This window comes from Rhamphochromis sp. 'chilingali', assembly GCF_963969265.1.
Source record: "Rhamphochromis sp. 'chilingali' genome assembly, chromosome: 21".
NCBI lineage: Eukaryota > Metazoa > Chordata > Actinopteri > Cichliformes > Cichlidae > Rhamphochromis > Rhamphochromis sp. 'chilingali'.
In genome coordinates this window covers 9,477,658-9,500,989 of record NC_137949.1, presented here as the reverse complement: position 1 = coordinate 9,500,989, position 23,332 = coordinate 9,477,658, and the positions used below count along the sequence as shown (strand labels likewise).

At 47.1% G+C, this 23,332-nt stretch overlaps 1 protein-coding gene across 6 annotated transcripts in view; it reads right to left on the bottom strand.

Annotated features, from left to right (window-relative positions):
- The window catches only part of mgaa (MAX dimerization protein MGA a), a 31,649-nt gene extending 12,303 nt beyond the window's left edge, over positions 1-19,346 (bottom strand). Inside the window, exons 1-11 of one of the 6 annotated variants that reach the window (XM_080870129.1) lie at positions 18,817-19,346; positions 9,060-10,150; positions 5,439-7,134; positions 3,745-4,012; positions 3,543-3,659; positions 3,287-3,409; positions 2,443-3,173; positions 587-857; positions 384-511; positions 225-293; positions 26-137 (exon numbers count right to left, since the gene is read on the bottom strand). In XM_080870129.1, coding sequence (XP_080726255.1) covers positions 26-137; positions 225-293; positions 384-511; positions 587-857; positions 2,443-3,173; positions 3,287-3,409; positions 3,543-3,659; positions 3,745-4,012; positions 5,439-7,134; positions 9,060-10,090 — 4,546 coding nt within the window. In that variant the 5' untranslated portion in view covers positions 10,091-10,150; positions 18,817-19,346. Of the gene's footprint in view, positions 1-25; positions 138-224; positions 294-383; positions 512-586; positions 858-2,442; positions 3,174-3,286; positions 3,410-3,542; positions 3,660-3,744; positions 4,013-5,438; positions 7,135-9,059; positions 10,151-18,565; positions 18,787-18,816 lie in introns of those variants that run through there. The other 5 variants (XM_080870127.1, XM_080870124.1, XM_080870128.1 and 2 more) reach the window with 5 other exon arrangements.
- Between the last annotated feature and the right edge of the window lie 3,986 nt (positions 19,347-23,332).

Below are 23,332 nucleotides of genomic sequence, written 5' to 3'. Positions count from 1 at the left end.
TGGGAGAGCAGCAGCGTGAACGCACCTGCAGGAGGCTTAGAGGTCTTCTTCAGCTTCTTCACCTTGTGGGGCTTCGGCCGATCAGGTCGGACGGTGCCTTTGGTTGCCTCCCGGTGGACAGACGGTGTCGGTTTCACCTGGCAATGAATCAGGTAATGGCACAAATCACAGCAGAACAAACATTTACAGTAAGAGCCTCGTTCCCTCAGGAACTGCTGGCTTACCTTCTGTTTCCGGATCTTTCTGGAGTATCCTCGGACTCTGGCGCAGCTGCGGTGATCTTCTCGGACCTTCTGGAAACAAAGAAACGAGTAGTTTGTGCAGCGGATAAATGTGCGGAACGGCCTTTAAAGTGCTACGTCCATGTTTAAACAGGTCCTTACCGCAGGGCGGGTCTGTGGAGCCGCCTCAGGCATGCGTACCGGCTCTGGATCCGAGCGCCCGAGATCCCTCCTCCACAGAGTCCGGACCCGCTCGGCAGGCTGGGAGACGCTGTCCGCCTCCTTCAGAACTGCGACATGACCACGGGGTTATTATTTTTATCTATGCTTCTCTGACGCTTAAACCGTGAACCGCAGAGACTCACCGTAGGCCATCTTCATCCTCCTCTTCTTCTTGGTGCTCCCGTGGTGTGAGGAGGGGCTGGAGTCGGACCCGTCCAGGTTCTTGAGGAGGACCACCTTCTGTTTGAGGCAGCTGCAGCCGAACATGCACGCTGGCCGGCCGCAGTGGGTGATCCTGGAGTCGCGGGAGAGGCCGAGGCAGACGCAGCCCAGCCGGCAGAACTCGTTCAGACACGGCGGCGCTCGTCTGCGGCTCAGCTGGATCGGCGCCGTCGGGTTCTCGCTCACGAAACCCTGAAGAAGAACGTCAGACCTGTTTATTCTAAACGTGCGTGAAAATCTGCCCACTTCCTCATGAGTGTTTCGCATGTTTTTTTTTTCTTGCTTGTGTTGCACTGATTTCCTGTCACATGACATCTGTGCTTCCTGTTGATAGCAGCGTCACACAGTCAACATGTCTACTTTAGTTTTTGACCTTTAAATAAACGCAGATAACCCAGAGTTTGTTTAAGGCTCGGCACGAGAGCACCGCACCACTGCTCACTAATCTGTAATTACTTTACCTGAGCGGTCTCTTGGACGTGTGCGCTGTAGTCACGCCGGCATCGAATCATCCAGGTTACGGTTAAAATAATCAAATTACAGCATTTATGTTAGACGACTTTTAATTAACTGCTTCAGCCCACTTACAATGAGAATGTAAAACAAAAATGTAGTCACTGACCTGTGTAGCATGTTAACACTATTGGAAGTAAAAATAACTTTAACTCCAATTTTGAAAACAACCTTTTTTTTGTATAAAGCTGACTGTATTATGAGTCTGTGGTCTGGGAGAGAGTCTGCAACTGTCTGCAAAATACAGTAAATAATGACCAATGTTGGGCAATTAATTATATGATGATTGATGATGAGATGAAGGAGAACAACAGCCTGATACCTGCAGGCCTGACAACAGCAGATGTATCACTGCTGTAACACCTGTAACACAGCAGTCGCCTCATTGTTCTGACACACACAACAAAACTACTGACTACACTACACACTAACTACACACTAACTACACAAGACAACACACTAACTTTAGACCAAAACACGCTAAACGTCTCAAATCTCTCACATCTCAAACACGCTGTCACTCCTAAAACTTCCCCCTTCCTAAACTACTAAGTGCCATGTTGCCATATCATTTTTTGATTGGTCGACATGGTACATTTTTGCACCAATAGCAAACGGGAGGGTAGGAGGAGTTTGGGTTTTGTCTTTGCTCACAGGCTTTCGAGCGTTTTCCCTATAAAACGCGGTTTTTACCGTTTCTTCCCGCAGTAAATATAAACAACGACAGTATTCAGGAAGAAAACCAAACATTGCAGATATTTTTATCGTAACTCTGGTTTTACGTGGCCGATCAACACAATTTAAAAACTGGTATATACGAATGTGAATCGCATCATCGGCTGGACTTTGGGATAAGGTGGCATCGTTCTGATCCCATACGGGAGCAGCCAGACACTCACTGACTAACACTGAAGAACAGAATCGTTAACGTATTAATTTTAATTTCAATTCAGGTTAGATTTTTTTTCTGTGCGCAGACACCTGCCAGCTTAGAGGGAACATTGGTTGTAACCTTGTAATAGTGTCTAATTATCTTTAATAGTCCGTGATTATTAACAGTGTGTGGTTGTTATTACTGGTCTGTAATAAACACCTGTTAGTTTGCCCTTCACATCATTTAAACTCACACAGCACAAAGTTCCTGCAGTATTTTTCAAAGAGAACATTAAAATGATCATTTATCACAAAAACAAACAGCTGTTTTACACTGAGCTGCACTTTCACCCCCACCCTCCAGGAGATGCTGCAGCCAATGAATGCTCACCGTCTGAGTGAAGAGGGACGTGAGGGCGATGGCGGCCCTCTCCGTAGTGATGCTGGTCCGGCGCAGGCCTTCCCACACGGCACCGTCTTCCAGGACCTTCTGTTTTTGCAGAGCACGGGTCATCGGCTGGCGCCGACTCCTGCCGCCGTCCTCGCTCTGCCCACCCCCCAGCTCAGAGTCCGACTCCAGCGGGGCCAGGTCCCTGGACATAACCGATGGGGGCACTGTGGCCCTAGAGGGACTGAGGGTCTGAGATGAGGTCCTGGGTTTGAGCCTCCTCCGCCTCTTGATGGGGTTTGAATCTGGGCGTGATGGAGGCGCTGAGGGGGCGTGGCCCACAGGCTGCTGAGGTTCCAGTTGACTGGGTTCAGGACCCAGAGCAGCTGCAGGTTCTGGTCTGAGTTTGCTCTGTTTAGAACCTTTCTGCTTCCTCTCACCCCTCCGGCCTGGTTTAGGCTCTTTGAAGCGGGGCCTCTTGGAAGGGGGAATGAACCCAGATATGAGGTCAGAGGAGGCGGGGTCGGCGGTCTGCTTCTTCAGGACGTGGTCCAGGGTCCGGACGTAGCTGGTACTCCTGGTGGGCAGCTCGTACACCAGCGGCTCCACCGGCGGCTGGGAGAAGCTGGCGGCACGCTCGTCGATCAGCTTCCCCTCACTCTCCAGATACTCGTCCAGCATGTCGCTGCAGAACGCCGACAGGTTCTTCTTCTGCGGCTCTGAACTCGAACCGGCTGCAGGATTCAACACAAACCAGTTAGACCAGCACACGGCCCAGCGCGGCCGGAGCCGAGCTGAAAAACAACAAAACTATAACCAGCTGTGAGCACATGGCGTAGAAAAGCACCTTCAGGTCTGCAGGCTGAAGGTGTGGGCGGAGTCTCAGACAACGTGAACTTCGCTCTCCAACCTTTAATCTGAGTGACGTCTGTGGTTTTTCCTGTTCGGGACACAAATGCAGCAGAAACACCTGAAACAGAAGAGAACACAGGCGGAGCTGTTACCTGTAAACGGACTCGCAGGTGTTCTGCTCAGGCTGGGTGTTCAGGCACAGGTGAGTCCAGGTGAGTCAGGACACTTTGCTTGTTCGTGCTCATGCTCACCTTGAGACGTTGACAGCGGCTCCATGCTGGCGCCCGGCAGGGGGAAGGGCAGGCGGACTCCCAGGTACTGTAGGTCAATGGCCAGAGACGGGTCCAGCAGGTTCATCTTCAGACCGACTTTCACAGAGAAGAACAAAAGCAGTCAGAGACAGAACAGAGAGCTTCTACCTGCTGCCTGCAAACAGGAACCAGGGGATCGTACCTTCCTGCAGCACAGGGTGGATGACCTGCCTGTGCTTCATGAGCTTCAAGTCTCTCAGCAGAATCTTCTGGAAGGAAGCGATCATCTCTGCCAGACTCTCCGCTTTGGGTTTGGATGGGTTTAAGTCGGAGCTTTGTTCATCGCTTATGTCCAACCGGTCACCGCCCTCAGGTGAGTCTGCAGTTCTTTGACCGTCAGGTGTGGGCCGTGGAGCCGGCCTGTCGGAGGAGTCGGCCAGGTGGAGCTTAAGAGCCTCCTGAAACAGGGGCTGTGTGTTAACCCTTAGTATGCATGCTGTATTATGGTGGTTTATGATCAGTTAGGGCTGCTCAATTAATCGAATTTTAATCACGATTACGATCTGGGCTTTCAACGATCATTAAAAATGACTGAGCCGATTATTAGCCCCTCCCTCATTTATCCGCGACACCTTAAAGGCCGGTCCGTGAAAATATTGTCGGGCATAAACCGGTCCGTGGCGCAAAAAAGGTTGGAGACCGCTGATTAAGAGGACCCGAGGGAAGCTCGGAAAGCTAAGCAGAAGTTATTTGGAGAGGAGAGTGACTGCTGTTGGTTGAAAAGAGAGTTTAAAAAACTTCAGTGGTGTTGCACACTATTTTATATTATTTTTTAAAGTCATTGTTAACCCTTTAAATCCGGTCAGAGCAGCACGCTCCGTGTCGTGTAACTATTTTTAAATCCCTGTAGAACCGGAACCGTGTAAGCTAGCGCAATAATTTGTTTTGCATATGAAACCGGAGGAGTTGTACTTACATCTGATGCCATCAGCTTGTCCTCGGTCACGGTTTCCTTCCACATAAAGCTTTGCAAAAATTGCATAAAAAGCGCTTGCAGGAACAAAAACATAATATTCCAGAAACACGCTTTGCCGATCCATCAGCTGTTCGTAACACTTCCCACAGTGAAATGATGCACCTGCTGTTTTCTTTGCAAATTTGCATCATAGGATTGTTTTTTGTTTTTCCTGCAGTATATAAAAACTGTATCTCCAAAATAAAACTATGAAGACACTCAAAATAAATTTCCTGTTGTTGTAAACTATTTTTTGCAACTTTATTGTATTTAAAGTTTTGAGGGATAAACCTCTTAAATTTCTCCAAGTAGAAATATATGTAAACAAAACAAAAGCGATTTTCAATATTTTTTGTAGTTTATTGCACTTTTTTGCAATTTATGTAATTACTATGGACTTAATGCATACATATTATTAAAATATGGGCTATAACAGTTGTATTGATGTATAGCAACTTGAAATGCTCCCACAAATGGCACTACAACATGTAAAAAAAATAATATAAGCTCTGGTGGACTTGGTTCTATAGTACCCGTTGCCTACTGGTGGTGGTCAGAGGGCCCGGTGGCGCCAGTGTCAGCCAGCCTCGCCTCTGTCAGTGCGCCCCAGGGTGGCTGTGGCTACAATGTAGCTTGCCATCACCAGTGTGTGAATGTGTGTGTGAATGGGTGGATGACTGGATATGTAAAGCGCTTTGGGGTCCTTAGGGACTAGTAAAGCGCTATATAAATACAGGCCATTTACCATTTACCATTTAGGTCTTAAAGGGTTAAATAAATATCGTCAAATAATCGTGATCTCAATTTCAGTGAAAATAATCGTGATTATCATTTTTGCCATAATCGAGCAGCCCTATGATCAGTTATCTATCCAACGTTACCTTTGAAGTGAAAGAGATGAATAACTGCTCCTCCACTTCCTCCAGGTTCGGCTGCATGCTCCTGTAGGTGGAGTCGTCCACCTCCTGCTCCACCTCGCTCTTGCCAAGCCTTCGCTGCCGAACCTCCTTCTTTCGCTTGCAGGGTTTTCTGGCTGGGAGCGGATGGACCTGCTGAGAAGGTTCATGTGTTTCTGTCACAGGTAAGCAGGGAACAGCCGCCGCCTCAGTGTTCGAAAACTCCACCCCCATCCCGAGGTCGACGTCATTGGACAAAAACTGCACGAGGTCAGCGAGTGAAGGCGTGGGAGAGAGTCCGTCGCCGTCTATTGACGAGAAGGTTGGCGACAGAGGCAGTTGAAGGGCGAGTGGGGATAGCTCTGCGGGGAAGGGCAGCGACTGTTCGCTCTCTGGGAAAGATGCCGGAGGATCAGGAGCAGGCATGGAGGTGTTTGGACTCTGTGGTTCAGGGTCCTCAGGTAAAGTCTGCGGTGGAGGCTGAAATGTTGTGAATGACGTGTCTACGAAGGACTCGGGTGGAGGTAACACTGTATGCCATTTAAACACAGACGGGTCTTCGGTGTCCTGCGAGTCTTCAGGAGGTCCTGCTGCATCACATGCTTCAGAGGCCGCAGAGTCGAGCTCTAAAGCGATCGAGGCCGGCAGGTGAGGTAAAGGTTCTGGAGAACTCGCAGGAGACATCGGCTCATAGCCGAAGGACGAACACTCTGGGTCAGGAAGCGAAGACCTCAGGGTGGGGGAGTCTAAAGGTGGTGTCGATGATTCAGGTGGTGTTTGTGGTGAGTTCGGGGAACATAACACTGTGGGCGGGGGGGCAGTAGGAGGCAGTGAAGAGGTAGTAAGAGATGCCCCGAGGGAGCAGAATGGCTGGTTTAAGCCGGGTAACACTTGGGTACTGTCAGGGCCTCTCGGCTCTGGGCCCAGGCTTTCGGAAACGCGAGCCGAGCGGTCGTCAGTTCTTGGACCCAGCAGATGTGCAGCAGCAGCTGGACCGGGCTGCTGAGGAGACACTGTTTGTCCAGAGACATTAAAAACCATGTCAGCTAGAGGATCTGTACATCCGGAGGTCGTGAGGTCGGGCTTCAGGCTGCCGAGATCCTTGGAGGGATATGCTGCACCGGCGGTACCTTCCCAAAGCGGATGTGCAAAAGAAGCAGCAGAACTGGCCAATACGGACAGGCGCTCAGGAGGAGCTGCCGGGGCCAGAGAGTCCGGTTTGTTCTTTGTCTTTTTAGAGTGCTGCCTCAGAAAGAGAGCGAGCGCCGGCAGAGGCAGCCGAGCCGGCCGCTTGTGCTGCTTCATGGCTGTCTCTGTTGTAGCGTCTGGGTTAGGTCGGTGCTCCAAGTCCTCAGACGAGTTCTGGGATACTTCTGGAGCAGCACGACCAGGACCACCCCTCCCAACACCATCGTTACAGTTTAGTGAATTCAGCGACTGCCCGTCGTCCTTAATGGTCCCTCTTATTTCACATTTCCTTGGAGGTGCTTTAACACATGTACTGTCTTTAAGGGCTTCTCGTCCTTTAGCTTTTACACTCGAGTTCTTAGTGTTGGTTTGCTCTGCTCTGAGAGAGGCGCTGTGATTGATGCCGAGCTGCTCCAGGTTGCATCTCTGCAGTGAAACGTGAGCTTCACGAATCAGCTCCGAGAACAACTTCTGAGCTGGACGTGAGACGCTGCTGAGGCAAAGCAAACGAAAACACTGGATTAGTGACATCGGTGTTATTTATGAGGTCAATCAAAACCTGCAGCATTAAACTCGTTGAGAGGACTGTTTACAATCAAGCTTCATACATGGAGCTAAAATTAGCCCGTTTCCTCCTGTGCAAAGGGGTTTGGGATCTCTGATTCTCTGTGATGTTGTATTTGTCTAACTTTAAAAAAAAATAAATCAAGTAAAGGCTTCGGAGCACTGTTTCTTCTTTTTTTAAGCATTTAAAAATCCCTTAATAATCTTATTTTCATGGTTTTATTCACTTTTACTCATGCAGAACGGTTCTCCAGGGAATAGAAGAACCGCAAACTGACCCGCCACCTCAGCCTTTATGATTCTCCTGCAGTGTAACGATGTCACAAACATCTCCTCCAACTTCAGTTTTGAATGCACCAAACAACCACCATCATGGAGGCTGTGACACGTCTGATTTGCCGTTAACCGCTGTGTTAGCTGATTGGCTGATGGTGAAGAGGAGAACTCGACATCAAGAGGACAGAACCTGCCAGGTAGTCTATGAGTTCCTTGGCTGGAACACGGACAAAGATGTGGTTAGCACCTGGTTGCAGACCTAGATCTACAACCAGGTCTGCAGGTCACACAGCAACTCAAGTTTGCAGATAAATGTTCAGTCATTTATCCAGGGGAAGAATTCCAGGGAGAGCTCAGTTCTAGATGTCCTAACAATCATTGCATTGAGTTTTTCCTTTCCAGTCACCTTTCTCACTCACTGTGTGTCAACAGGCCTCTCTGCATTGAATCATATCTGTTATTAATCTCTGTCTCTCTTCCACAGCATGTCTTTATCCTGTCTTCCTTCTCTCACCCCAACCAATCACAGCAGATGGCCCCGCCCCTCCCTGAGCCTGGTTCTGCCAGAGGTTTCTTCCTGTTCAAAGGGAGTTTTTCCTTCCCACTGTCGCCAAAGTGCTTGCTCATAGGGGGTCATGTGATTGTTGGGTTTTTGTCTGCATGTATTATTGTAGGATCTACTGTACAATATATAGCACCTTGAGGCGACTGCTGTTGTGATTTGGTGCTGTATAAATAAAATTGAATTGAATTAACAGATATTCAGTCATGTGTGACTGCTTCTATGATACCCACAGACTGCCAGGAGCAAAACAAACCAAAAACCATCCCATAATTCAGACGCTAAAGTACTGGGTGCGAACACCTGCTGGGCTTCACGAACCAGAGCTGAACATTTACAGCAAGTAACTGGGACCATCACAGACTGCTTTGTGCTGTCGTTATGGAACAGATAAAAAAATAAGTGTGTTCAAGGTAAGACACTAAAGATCAGGAAACGGTGTGTAACGCTTTCCTGAATATTCTGATGGACAATCAGAACAAGACGCCCTTGGTTCGGTGGGGAACCAAAGACCCTCAAAATTCAAACGTTGCCCCAAAACTGCTCCCATTGAAGAACTTTTACTTTCTAGTTTCTCTGGAACTCTGGCCCTTTTAGTTCTAAACAAGTACAGCATCTCTCCACCAATTTAAAATCTCTGCAAACAGTTTTTGAGTTTTCAGCAGGAAGGTGGAGATCCATCAAACATTTATTCATGTCACCATCGATTTGTAGTTTGTGCATGAAACTAAAGCTTGATGTGTAGCTCACACAGGTGGCTGAGGTGGACAGCAGCAGTTGGGCTGGTGGTGGGTTTCTCAGAGGTAATCCACTCTCTCCACTACCTAACAGACCCACCCCAGCTGCTGTGGCACACAGAGATATTTCTCTGGAGGTGCTCGTCAGTGGAAGAACGGTTACGACACACCGACGGTTAACATGAGCCTAAACACAGGAAGTCCGCTGGCTGACTGGAAACACGTCTTTCTTACACACCTGATACTCAGTACAGAGAAACTAAAGAATCAAAGTCTTACCCCAAAATCTGCCCGGGGGGCATGGCAGCAGGCGGATCTCTGTTTGTAGTGGAACTGTCTTTGAGGTCTCCGGGCACTGAAGGTTTGGACTCCACTGATTTGGAGGCTCGAGGTTTGTGGCTTGCCAGCAAAGACCTCAGGCTCTCCTTCACAGGAAACTGCTCAGCAAATCCTCCTTGTTTATGGAACGGATCCCCAGAGTTCGCTTTCAGTTTTCCTCCCCATGAACCAGACCCGTCCTCCTTCAGTCCCTTAGTGAACGGGTTGTAGTTGACCTTCAGCTGAACAAACCGAGCGTTCTGATAGGCTGTGACCGCCATGAATTCAGTCTGGGGGAATGAGAAGGTAATGACACCGGGATCACTCAGTTTTATGTCTTTAGCAGCTTTGTCTGTCTGGACCACGTGCAGTCGCGGTAGGTAGCGGTGCATCGGATGCAGAATAGTGTTCCCGTCTCGGTCTGAGATGTTGTTTGTGAGCTTCATCCTGTAAAAGGACACTGGACTCTGCATCCAGTGTTGGCCCGTCGCCGGGGACTCTAGATGAGCAAAAGGCTGACTCTTTGCATGCCGTGTTCCTTTACCATCAGCTTGCCAGTTCTTGCCGGTCCATCTATAGTGACTGTTGTCTAATGGCTGGACGTCCATCATCAGAGTGTACCTCCTGGATGGCTGCAGGCCGGAGATGCGGAAGCGGCAGTAGGGGAACATCCTGCTGCCTTGTTCGGTCAGAATCATCTCTGTTCCACATCTGAAGAACACGTTCCACATGCTGTGGTTCTCCAGGGTCACTGTGATGCCCCCGCAGGTGTTCTCCGGTGGCAGAGTGTCCGACTGAGGCTTTTCGCTGGCGGGATGTTTCTGCTCAGTGCCCCTCCTGACAGCCTGCTCCACCCCGCCTTCGCTCGCCTTCCCGGGTTTCGGGGTGACGCACCATGACAAAGGGGGGCTGCTGGCAGCGGTTGCTGTTGCAGGGGTGGTCGCCCTTTCCTGATGGAACACCATGTTTTTCTGCTTCTTCTTAGAAGCCATGAACAGGTCCAACGAGGATCCTGGAGTTTATTCATCTGCACGACAGGTCAGGACAGCATCCTGAAAACAAGAAGCACAGAGTCAATAACAGCTGCACAAGATGCTCAAACAGAGTCCGGTGATGTGTTAAAACATCATCCGATGGTTTCGTTAATGCCCGAATTCTCCACACAGAACCACAGGATGCACCTGGATCACAAAGCTGAGCTGTCAGGACCGTGAGCCCTGGAGAGGATATCAAAGACCCCCTCACACAGACTTTAGCTCCTGAGGACCCGGCCTTCGCGGTCTACGTGGGCCGGGTCCTCAGAAGGTCGGGTAGGCCGGAAGTAAAGGGCTGTGAAATTGGACGGTCTAGGCTTCAGATTTACGTCACCGCTGTCTTGGTGGAGTTTAATAAACTCGGCCGTCTTCTCCTTGCTGTCTAAAATATAACAGGACGCTGGAGTAAACTCGACCATCTCACACTTCTGTTTAATCCGTTTTCTGTTTGACGTTTATTCAACTGTGTGAAAACCAGAACTTAATCTCAGCCAAACCGATTTACTCAGGAACACATAAAACACTGAAAAAAGCCCAACAATAACATTTTTAAGTTATCTGAGTGACGTATATACAGTGTTGGGTAACTTACTTTTGAAAGAACTATGTTACTTCGTTACTTTCAAAGTAACTATGTTACTTCGTTACTTTGGTTTTACTCAGAATTCTACGGTGGCCCTGAGAGGCCAAACGGACTGCAACTTCAGAAAACACTTGCAAAAGAAAAACGCTGCAAAAAGAAAAACGCTGCAAAAGCACACACAACACAACGGAAATGTTTCTGAGGAGACAATAACCGGACGGACCAGTTGCACAAACCAAAACATGTATGTATGGCTGTATCCCAATTCAGGGTCTGCAGCCTTAACAGTCCTCAAGGGCCGCGTACTTAAAGACCGCTGAGGCCGGAAGTGCGAGGCTTGTGAAATGGGACGGTCTAGCCTCCGTTGCGCTGCCCAGGTCGCCTAGCAACCATGATACTAACAGCTGGAAACGTTTCATACAGCTTTGTTTGACAGAAATGAAGGAGAACAAAATGTTTTATTGTTCGTTCATGTTTTATGACATCACTTTGATTAGTTGAGTATCTGAGGCTGAGACCACAGGACTGTAAAACATGATAGTTGGGCTTCATTCCTGTGCTGAACAGTCATTTCAAGATTAGTTAGTAAATAACAATTAGCTGATGTTGTTCATGAGACTAAAATCATCTCACTGTGGTAATGTATATACAATATGGCCAATATTATAGTTATTGTCAGATTATTATGATAATAATAATAATAATAATGGATTGGATTTATATAGCGCTTTTCAAGGCACCCAAAGCGCTTTACAATGCCACTATTCATTCACTCTCACATTCACACGCTGGTGGAGGCAAGCTACGGTTGTAGCCACAGCTGCCCTGGGGCAGACTGACAGAAGCGAGGCTGCCATATCGCGCCATCGGCCCCTCTGGCCAACACCAGTAGGCAAGTAGGGTAAAATGTCTTGCCCAAGGACACAACGACCAGGACAGAGAGCCCGGGGATCGAACCGGCGACCTTCCGGTTACAGATACGCTTCCCAACCCCCTGAGCCCGGTCGATACATTACAGCAGTGAACATGAACTCTGTGCCAAATACTGAGCTTCAGTAAAGATTCAAGTTGCAGCTATTTATATTTCCTATCACCTTAAATCTTCACTCAAAGACACTCAAGTATCTTTGACAGTGTCTCTATAGATGTATTATACAGTGGGGCAAAAAAGTATTTAGTCAGCCACCGATTGTGCAAGTTCCCCCACTTAAAATGATGACAGAGGTCAGTAATTTGCACCAGAGGTACACTTCAACTGTGAGGGACAGAATGTGAAAAAAAAAAAAAAATCCATGAATTCACATGGTAGGATTTGTAAAGAATTCATTCTTAAATCAGGGTGGAAAATAAGTATTTGGTCACCTCAAACAAGGAAAATCTCTGGCTCTCACAGACCTGTAACGTCTTCTGTAAGAAGCTTTTCTGTCCGCCACTCGTTACCTGTATGAATGGCACCTGTTTGAACTCATCATCTGTATAAAAGACACCTGTCCACAGCCTCAAACAGTCAGACTCCAAACTCCGCCATGGCCAAGACCAAAGAGCTTTCGAAGGATACCAGGAAAAGTATTGTAGACCTGCACCAGACTGGGAAGAGTGAATCTACAATAGGCAAGCAGCTTGGTGTGAAAAAATCAACTGTGGGAGCAATCATCAGAAAATGGAAGACATACAAGACCACTGATAATCTCCCTCGATCTGGGGCTCCACGCAAGATCTCATCCCGTGGGGTCAAAATGATCATGAGAACGGTGAGCAAAGATCCCAGAACCACACGGGGGGACCTGGTGAATGACCTGCAGAGAGCTGGGACCAAAGTAACAAAGGTCACCATCAGTAACACACTACAACGGCAGGGAATCAAATCCCGCAGTGCCAGACGTGTTCCGCTGCTGAAGCCAGTGCATGTCCAGGCCCGTCTGAAGTTTGCCAGAGAGCACATGGATGATACAGCAGAGGATTGGGAGAATGTCATGTGGTCAGATGAAACCAAAGTAGAACTTTTTGGTATAAACTCAACTCGTCGTGTTTGGAGGAAGAAGAATACTGAGTTGCATCCCAAGAACACCATACCTACTGTGAAGCATGGGGGTGGAAACATCATGCTATGGGGCTGTTTTTCTGCCAAGGGGACAGGACGACTGATCCGTGTTAAGGACAGAATGAATGGGGCCATGTATCGTGAGATTTCGAGCCAAAACCTCCTTCCATCAGTGAGAACTTTGAAGATGAAACGAGGCTGGGTCTTCCAACATGACAATGATCCAAAACACACCGCCCGGGCAACAAAGGAGTGGCTCCGTAAGAAGCATTTGAAAGTCCTGGAGTGGCCTAGCCAGTCTCCAGACCTCAACCCCATAGAAAATCTGTGGCGGGAGTTGAAAGTCCGTGTTGCTCGGCGACAGCCCCAAAACATCACTGCTCTCGAGAAGATCTGCATGGAGGAATGGGCCAAAATACCAGCTACTGTGTGTGCAAACCTGGTAAAGACCTATAGTAAACGTTTGACCTCTGTTATTGCCAACAAAGGTTATGTTACAAAGTATTGAGTTGTATTTTTGTTATTGACCAAATACTTATTTTCCACCCTGATTTACGAATAAATTCTTTACAAATCCTACCATGTGAAGTCATGGATTTTTTTTTCACATTCTGTCTCTCACAGTTGAAGTGTACCTCTGGTGCAAATTACTGACCTCTGTCATCATTTTAGGTGGGGGAACTTGCACAATCGGTGGCTGACTAAATACTTTTTTGCCCCACTGTATATAAGAGACAAATGTCGTTCCTTCAGTATGCTGGCATTACTAAATTTGGCTCAATGCTTACATACATGTGTAAAAAGCAAATGTACGAGCTGTGATAACTGTGTCTGATAGAATGAAGAGTAGACTGATGTATGAAATATTCCTTTATTGGGTGAGAAAATCAGACCATGTCATAACTGCTTTAAGTCACACAGAATAGATATCAGAGCCTTAAACAGGCTGACTTCTGCTAAATGGGTCAAACTGGGCAGAAAGTCTACAAACACATAAAATCCTTATAGAATATGATGTAACACTATAGATCAACTTAGCTCAGAATATATAAAGCATATAAACAATTACAGCAATATGATGCAACACACACAGCAGTGCTACTAATCCAAAATACTCAAAGCTTCATAGAACTGAAACAAACATTTATTTTTAGCTCCATTCTGCTGCTGATACATACTTTAGGTTTCTGAATATAAAACTTGTTGCTGCCTTTCATAGTGTGTAACTTGAAGGCCCTGAGTACTTTCTCCCACACTGAAAACACTGGAATGATCAAATTATTTGAACATTACCTAATAAGACTGATTCAGGACAGACAATTAGTTATTCTAAACTTTTCTAGCAGTCCTTCACAAACAGGGAACAGTCTGTCTATGCTCTCCATCTGTCAGCTGCTGCTGGCTCTTCCTCCTCCTCTTCCTCACACACTGCTGAGTTTGTCCTGGTGTATCATCAGGGGTGCAAAGCCTCACAGCTGATGAGCAGCAGTGGGTCCCTCAGTCTGTCCTCACTCTGGACACTTGCAGTTGTCACACATGGAAATCAAATGTGTGATAAGCTGCAGGATTCAAACACAAGTGTAACTTATAAACACATGTTCATACTTTTATTCCACAATCAGAGAGAAAGAAACAGAGAGAGTGCAGGACAGACAGACAGGTGACAGTCTCAGGTGTATACACTGCTACACAACAGCACCAGAGAAGGAAGATTTAGTGTTTGTGTTATTACGAAACAAGAAGAGTTCCCAGATGGTACAGTGGACACATGTGTGACTCCTGTGATTAAAGCATCTTTCTTTCAGCTTAACGAGTGAACCGTCAGCTCGTTCAAACACATGTTAAAGTCCGTTTGGCTCGACACCACCGAACAGAGGCAGAAATATAACATAGCTAACATTAACAGTGCAGTGAATCCTGCTTGTGCCGTGATATTCAGGACTGCAAACCGAGCAGCATCACTGACTTTTAGCTTGTTGTGTTTGTGGATATATGACTGACTTTAATTATCCACAAAATCATCACATTCTCTGTAAGAGATAGATATATATAGATATATATATAGAGAGCGAGAGAGAGAGAGCTAGAGAGAGAGCTAGAGAGAGAGAGAGGTACAGGATTTCAAACAAAGTAAACGCTGAAAGTACAAACATCACTAATGTCACATAACTTTGCCGACATGTGGCCAACAGTAATGTTTTAATGTTCTTCATTATTAAACATTTGCACATAAATAAGTGACATGATATTTACTACTTACTTTTGAAAGTTTACTCTTCGGCTGCTCCGCTTCCACTTCTTTGAAGTGTCTCCCAGTCCCAGTGCACTTGTTAGCATTTTTTGGTTCGTGCAACTGGTCCGTCCGGTTATTGTCTCCCCAGAAACATTTCCGTTGTGTTGTGTGTGCTTTTTGCAGCGTTTTTCTTTTTGCAGCATTTTCTTTTTGCAGCATTTTTCTTTTTGCAAGTGTTTTCTGAAGTTGCGGTCCGTTTGGCCTCTCAGGGCCACCGTAGAATTCTCTTATTAATGTGTTGCTTCCAGCAAGGATGCCAATGTTCTAGCTTGCTTACATGTTAGCACTATCCTGCCACACTGCACTGTGCCACCTAATGGCAGTGTGAGTGCAAGTTAATGATGAAATTAATGAAACTAAATTAGAAATTAACGATGTTTGTTTTATGTGTCACTTTTTTTTCCTGTCTGTTTTAATCTATTTCTATTGTTTCAACCCTCTACAAATGCAAACACGTCATTTTGGGGTTGATGCAGCAGTGTTATAAATCTAATCTATCACTAGGAAGAAGCAGTGGATCCTAAAACAAACAACTGGACTGTCGTCGACTGACGCCATGATTCTAGCTAGATTCTAGACTGCAGATGAGCTGCATATGTGTTTAGTAGTAATTTGTTTTTGTAGAGGGTTAGCAAAACAACCATGTTTGAGGGTGTCGCCCTGGCGCTAACCAAAACGCTATTTAGTCGAGTGTGACATCATTCCCAGGTCCGTGTTCCGATTTCCGAGGTCAGTCGAATGCAACACAAGTAGTAACGAGTAACGACCCCATCTAAATCCCAGTAACAATAAATGCTTTACTGATTTTGGCATAATAACTAGTTACCGTGCTCATTACCACAATAATAACGTAGTTACTGTAACACATTAGTCCCTACACTGTTTATATATCATGTTTAACCTGAGTAGCGAAAGACCGCGGGGGTCTGAAAATGATGTGCGGGGAGTACACTGTTTTCGAGGCTCGGACCTCTCGGCTAGCTATTGAGCTGGTGGGTAATAGACGTCTGCTTATTCCTGCGTCTTCTGGGATCTTACAAAGCTTCAAACGAGGTGTCGACGATTTTGATCGTCGATGTAATCTTGACAAGTTGACTAATCGTGGCAGCCCTAATTCAGACCGTTAAGTTCAATACTGGTTACTGACCAGTTACTTAACAGAGCAGGCACCAATGAAAATATCAGACAAGCACCATCATCTGTGTGCATGTGTATTGCCAGTTTGCTGATAGGGGAATCGTTTCTCTGTTATTTTTATTCTTTCCTCTGCTGCACAGATTAAACAGGCCTTTATTTCTTGTTGTAAATCAGCAAACACTGACCTCAGTAACACGATCACCACTGAATCTTTAGACGCAAACATGGTTTTCTTATCCATCGTATGCTTCATATACACCAGAGTCTGTTAAAGCTTTTGGGTGGAGGCAGGCCCTTGCAGCGGAGACCTCTGTAAGCTTAGCTAGCGATCACACGGGGAGAGAGCGGCAGCGACCAGACATCACGGGAAAGACGTTTTTTAAGTTCAATAACTAGATGATTTTTAACTGATGAACAACAGAAACGAAACAAAATCACAGATTCTGCTATAAAAACACAACAAGACATGGTGGACATTATGGTGAATCAATAGCTGTGCATAAATATGTTTCTATATACATTCATTTAAAAAGTGCGTGTTTCAGTTTGGGTTCCACGCTGAATCAGGAACGTGACACAAAATCATGTCCCGTCATCACAAAGGACACGACAAGAAGCCAGAGCGGGCTGAGCTTCAACCTCACAAAAAATACTCTGGACTGGGGCTGGGCTATCTCATACCGTTCACGGTAATACGGTGTAATTTTGGGCAACGATAGGAAAACGAAATATCGCGATAGAATATGTGTAAAACGCGCATGCGCAGTGCCTTTGTTTACATACGCACATGGCGGCAATGCAGAATGAGAAGAGCGAAAGCGGATCATTGAATGAAACAGATGAACCAGAACTGGTTTGTAAAAATGCTGCAGCTTCACTGGTGTGGAACTGGTTTAGTTTTCGTCCGTCAGATACACAACAAAGCACTATTTTCGGTAGAGCATGCTAGCGGGCCGTCGTTATTACCGTGTTGTTTGGAAAATACGGCACACTTAAAATCAATCCTTTGATTTTTCTGAAAGTTGACAGTGCCCCTTATAATCCCGTGTGCCTTATGTATGAACTCTGGTTGCGTTTACTGATCTTGAAACAATTTTATGTACACGGCGCTCGAAAATCTGTCAAAGGTTTCAGTACGACTTTGCTGAGCTACGAAGCCGCACCGCTGTACCGCGGAGTGATACGTACTGTGCTTCAACATAATATTACCGTATTGTGTGTGTATAACCTCTTTTTAAGTTTTGTGGATATTATACATGGTTATGCTGAGGATATGTCGGTCAGTTTCCACTGGAAATGCCTTTTGGTTAAACTGTCAGCAACGAATTTGCATTTGCACTGTTACATTTTTATATAACTTTATTGCATATAAAAAACAGCTGCTTGTTTAAGTGAAAATACATTGATGGGGGTTTTGCACTAATAAAATTGTGGAGTTGTAAAGCATTTTGTCTCGTGTCAATTATATCGTCAGTTATATCGTTATCGCAAATTTTCAAATGTATATCGTGATAACTATTTTTGGTCATATCACCCTGCTCTACTCTGGACGAACATTTACTGAAACATTTTGTGTTATCATTGCTGAAACTGACATCCTGATTGCAATCACGTTAGCCTGAAAGTGCTAGCTGATAATGCCTACCGCCACGTCACATCCAAATACAGTCAGGTATGGTCACAGGGTGTGTGATGTCATGTTGCAGGATGTTTACCTGACACAGGTGTAACCTGCTGACGACCTACTAAATTGAATTTCATTGTGCTAACCACATAAGATGTATAACAGTCATAATGAGTGAATAACGAATTCTGGTGAGCTAGCCAGTGCTAGCACTCGCAGTCATGTGTGGTCAAAAATGTCAGACTGCAGGCTTCGTAACAGGTAACTGTGCTATCTTAAGTCTCATATACTTTAGCACTGTAGTGTTCACGCTAACTGGGCAGGTTAGCTGCTATCTGCTAACATGTTAGCATTGCAGCTATTATGCCACCTGAAGAAAACAGAAGTCTTGACAGGATTGCATACTAAGGTGTGCTTTCTGCAGGTGTTACAATGAAGTCCAAGTAGTCAGTTTTTAACAAGTAACGCAGACTCTTACAGGAAGCTCTAAAACACAGCCACATCAAGCCCTGGGTAGCAGCAGGAGGTCTGAGGGACACTGAGGAGGTCTCTGGGCGCTGGAGCTGCTGACTTTAGTTTAACTCACCCGTGAACGTGGCAGAGCTGAGGTCAGAGCATCTCAGAAACATTCAGGGCGCAGACACTGTGCAGCCTGCTAGCTCTGTGCTACTTTCCCGCCCTAACCCCACACTAAAAACTACAAACTGAGGCCCTCGGCCCTGTTCCGCCCCTAACCATGACCCATCTGCCCTCACCTGGCCTCCTGGATATAAACACATCCGCAGGAGCCGCGTGCTAACCTGCCCTTTAAACTGCACGTGCTCACAGACACCCGAGGTTCCGGTGAAGCAGCGCGCGGACGCGGAGGTTCGGTCTCGGTTCCGCTGGGCTCGTTGTGCTCCGTGCCGCCCTCAGAGAGCAGCTAGCCGCAGGCCTCACCGAGCTCACCGTGGCTGCAGTCACCCCGAAGCTCGGCCACGCGCTCCGGTACCGACGCAATCGTTACCTTGTGTTCGCCCCCGCGCGCCCGGCGCTTCCGAGGGGCTCCGTGGATCCGTTGTTCGGGTTCGGTGGTCGGCCTGGCCGCGGAGGGTCTTTAATGGTGGGAGGCAAACAACAGCGCACGCGGCGTCCTCCGCAGTCACGTCACCTCCGCCAGTACTGCGCAGCCTCCGCCGCCATCTTGGGGCCGCAACCTGGCTGTGACGGCAGGAATCCCCGTGAGCAGCGGCCGTCGGAGACCCGTGAGCGACCGCGGGACTCGAACGTGCCTTCCGAGAACACAAAGATGACTCCGGTGAGACCCCGCGGCGCGGCTTGATCCCAGGCGGCCAGCCCGCCGCCTCCCGGGGCTCCGTGCCGTTGGTTCGACCCGGACTCGGGCCGCGGGCTTGGGGCGAGCTGACTCTGTTTAGTCACACTCCGAAGCGGAACCGAGCCACAGCACGGGAACCACAGCTGCCGCCACACTACTCACGTGACCACAGCTGGATCATTCAGCCCGCACTGATACTGCGCGTTCCTGTGTCTGTGTGCGCGCTTTATTTTGTGCGTACGGGGTTCACCAGGTGCCCCGTTAGCTCACGGCTAACACTAAGTTAGCCAGGTGTGGCTGCCGCCCACCCGGCACGTTATAAATGCACTCATTTATAACACTCACAGGTAAGTCACGTGACACAGCTCGTGAATAAGTAATCTATTACAATAAAACATGTAGTGCAGGTAACAGTGTGTCCAGTGTTTAATAGGAGTCCTCAGATTACTTTGTCTCTCTGTTTTAAGCACAAGTGTGTGCCTCTGACCTCAGTGTCACCTGCATACCTGCCCCCGGGCTTCTGCAGTTTAACATAACGTTGTTATGAAGAATGAAAGTACAGGCGTGGTGATCAGGTGTGTGTGAGAGCTCTGCACGGTCGGACTTGCAGCCTGGAGGAGGAGGAGGGTGAAGCTTCATGGACATAGTGAAGGACTCAGCGGGCTGTGGTTAACTGTAAAGGGTGGAGGCTTTTATAAGGTGTAGATGCAGAGGGCTTCACACGCGGAGCCTGATGAAGATAACAGGAAATTCAGAATTTTTGGATTCACGCGTTCAGCAGCAGGTTTCCTGGTTTGATCCCAGGAGGGATCATTTCAGTCTGGAGCAGCAGCGAGCGGTGAGTGAGGATTATTTTAGTGTTGCCGAGTCGCATGTGTGTTCAGTGACGGTGCGCGCTTTGGGATACGAGTACAAGTGCAGCGATCTGATTGGTCAGATCTGTTTATTCACAGCCAAAAAAATCCAAATGTTGAGCTTCATCAAAATTTTGCGTCCTGTGAAATCTCGCGGTCTGTGTGGGCGCGTTAAGAACAGGTAAAAAGAAAAACACTCGTGTGTGTGTGTGTGTGTGTGTGTGTGTGTGTGTGTATGTATAGAATTTTATTCTCAGGTTTCTGCAGCATCTCCGTGTGATGGCGCAGGTACGAGTACAGGTGTGCTCTGAAACTCTGGAGACCTTTGAGCACAAAATATCTGGAAACCACAGCCGCGAAGACAGACTGTAAAACACCTGGATAAACAATCACCATGGAGTGTGACAGGTAGCTGGAACCAGAACCTCCACAATGTTAGTGTTTGTCCTGGGGAAATGCGCCTGTCAGGTAAACTCAGCTCACACTTTCTACCTGGAGTTCAAACATTGGCCGGTAAACACCTGACACCTCGTTTAAACATCTCTCAGCCTGATTGGAGGAAACCGTGAGGTCAGGACAGCGCTTAAGTCTGCACGGGAACAGCAGTGAGGTTTCTCCAGAGTCTGCTCCCTGACGCTCCCCACGACAAGCCACTCTGGGCGTCGGCCTTTGGTCACATGTTGGCGTTTTAAAGAAGAAGAAACTCTGCGTTTACCTGAGGAAAACTGAGATTTAACCTCGTCGATGGTGCGCACAGCTATCTGCTACTTTTTTGCTGCGTTATTCTTTCTTTTTTGACCAACATTTCTGCACAGGTAGGGTTGTATTGCCTTGAGCAGGTATTTTAGTATTTTTGATCTTCTAGTTTAGCCAAACTTCACCTGCAGCTCAAACGTCCCTGGTGGCAGGTGAGGCTTCAGCTTCTGCAGCAGTGATCAATAACAGTCATTGACAGGTGATCAGGTCCACGTGGAAACATGCAGAGGGTCAGTCTGAGAACAAGCGTGTCTATGAAAGTGTGAAATATCCAGCTTCTGTCCCAGCGCTGAACACCTCCCAAAACCTCCATCCTGATCCTCTCCACAGGTCTGTGCGGCCTCCTCCTGTCCTGTGGCGCCTCCTCCTGTCCTGTGGCGCCTCCTCCTGTCCTGTGGCGCCTCCTCCTGTCCTGTGGCGCCGCCTCCTGTGGCACCACCTCCTGTGCGGCCTCCTCCACACCGTCTGTTTCTGTGTGAAGTCTGAAGAACCACAGCGAACTGGGATTAACGCTGTAATCAGCTGATCATCGTGGAGTTTCCGATGTTAACCAAACTGACTAATCGCAGCGCTGTGATGTCATCAGTACACCAGATCCTCATATTTAAGAAACCATGAAGGTTCATCTCTTGCTGTGATGTCACAGCTGTCATCACAGCGACCTGATTGGTCAGTTTATGGTTTGTGTCGTTGTGTCTTCAGGTCTGTCGGCACGCTCAGCTGCTCCTTCAGAGTTAAGCCGCTTTTTTTTTTTTCTCTTTTGTGTAGTAAACCAACATAGTTTTGCTGTTGTGAATTAGAGTTAAGGTATTCCTCCCAACTCTGGCACTATAAAGACAAGACATAGCAATGTTACACTTAAGACATAGCATTAGGGACTGCTTTGGCCTTCCTTATAACCCTAGCCACCATCCTTATTATCCCAGTTAGCATAGTCACAGTCGTTAGTATAGACAGAGAAACAGAGAGCAACTTCTGGAGCTGAAAAGAAATGCATTGCCACTTAAGACTGGCTCCAGAAGATGGCCAGCTCTATAGACTAAAGGACTAAACTGCACAGATTTAGGGCAGATATAAGCATGTTTGCACTGTAGTATGATCAACAGGTCGAATTTAGGTATAAATTCACCCTTTAAGTTAACCCATTAAATTATCTTAATGATATTTCAGTTCATGTTAACACTGATTAGCAGATATTTATACCTGTGTTAAACCCATAGTGTCTGTTTATACAACCTGCTACCTAAGCAAATTCACACTAGCTGCTAAGTTAGCGCTCTACTTTGTTGCATGAATATTAGATTTTACAACAAAAAACAAAATTCTACATTCAAAACAGGATAATGTATAAGTGAGTAGAATTAGCCTTTATATACATTAAATCCAAATCCAAAATCAGAACATAGTATAGCTTTGGCCATAGAGTTAAGCCGCTCTTGTTTGCATCACAACCGACGTAAACAATGAACAAACCAGCAGTGAAACGTCCAATCACAGCACAGAACCACGACCCGTCTCAGAGACTTGGGATCGCTGTCTTAACCAATGGGCGGGGCCTAAGTGCCGCACTTGATGCTGAAGCTCAGTGTGACGGTCTTCATGTGTTTTCCCGTTTATTCACACGGTTCGTTTCTCACCGACCTGCAGGAACGTTCTGCTTCCATCAGAGCGCCGCCTGGAGACCAGGCGCAGGTGGAGCAGTGTGGTGTTCTCTAAATGTCATGTTAAACAAAAGCAACACGGTCCTCCAATCAGCTAATAGGAAGCAGCTCCACCCTGATGATATCATAACTCATGTTCAGAGCCGTTACATCACAGTTATCAGGAAGCAGAGCGGCGCCACACGGCGAGGCTGCCCTGCAGGTTTAGTGTTCACAATCACAGCGACACACTCACATACACACACCTGCTGAATGACATCACAAATCTGTCCAATATGAGGTTATTTTAAATATTTGTAAGCCTAAAACCTGACAACAGTAAAAGGTTTTACATCACTAACACTGAACATGTATGACGAGGCATCCTCTACCGTGTCACACGTCAGATTACCGTCACATCATAATCAATAACCTGAGCCGTCGCCTCTACGCCCTTCAGCTTCCTGTCACATGACATGTCAGCAGAGGAAATGTCAGGCGCTGCAGCAGAGCGCCCCCTGCTGGAGTGAATAAACGCCAGGGACCAAGTCTCAGTCCTTCAGACCACAGACTGTAAATGAATGATGGAGCTGAACTGTGAGGTCAGAGGTTACCATCTTAACCGCTTCCTGTCCTAAAACGCGTCTGGAAAAACTTCAGCGAGCTCACAGATCAGCTGGCTTCTGTCCAATCAGACTTCAGAGTCAGCCCCGGATTAAACAGGACGCAGGTGTTACCTTTACATCCATCCTTTATGTACAGTCTGATTTTGGCCAGCAGAGCCGCAGTCAGGGAGGGGCAGAGACTAGGGCTGTTCGATGTAACGATATATATCGGATGACGATATAAGAACGTCTATCGTTTCATTTTACGCTATCGTTTGTTTCGTGGTGTCGCAAAATAAACTGTTTACGGCAATATTTTTTCATCGTTTTGATGGTCACTGTAGTGGCTATA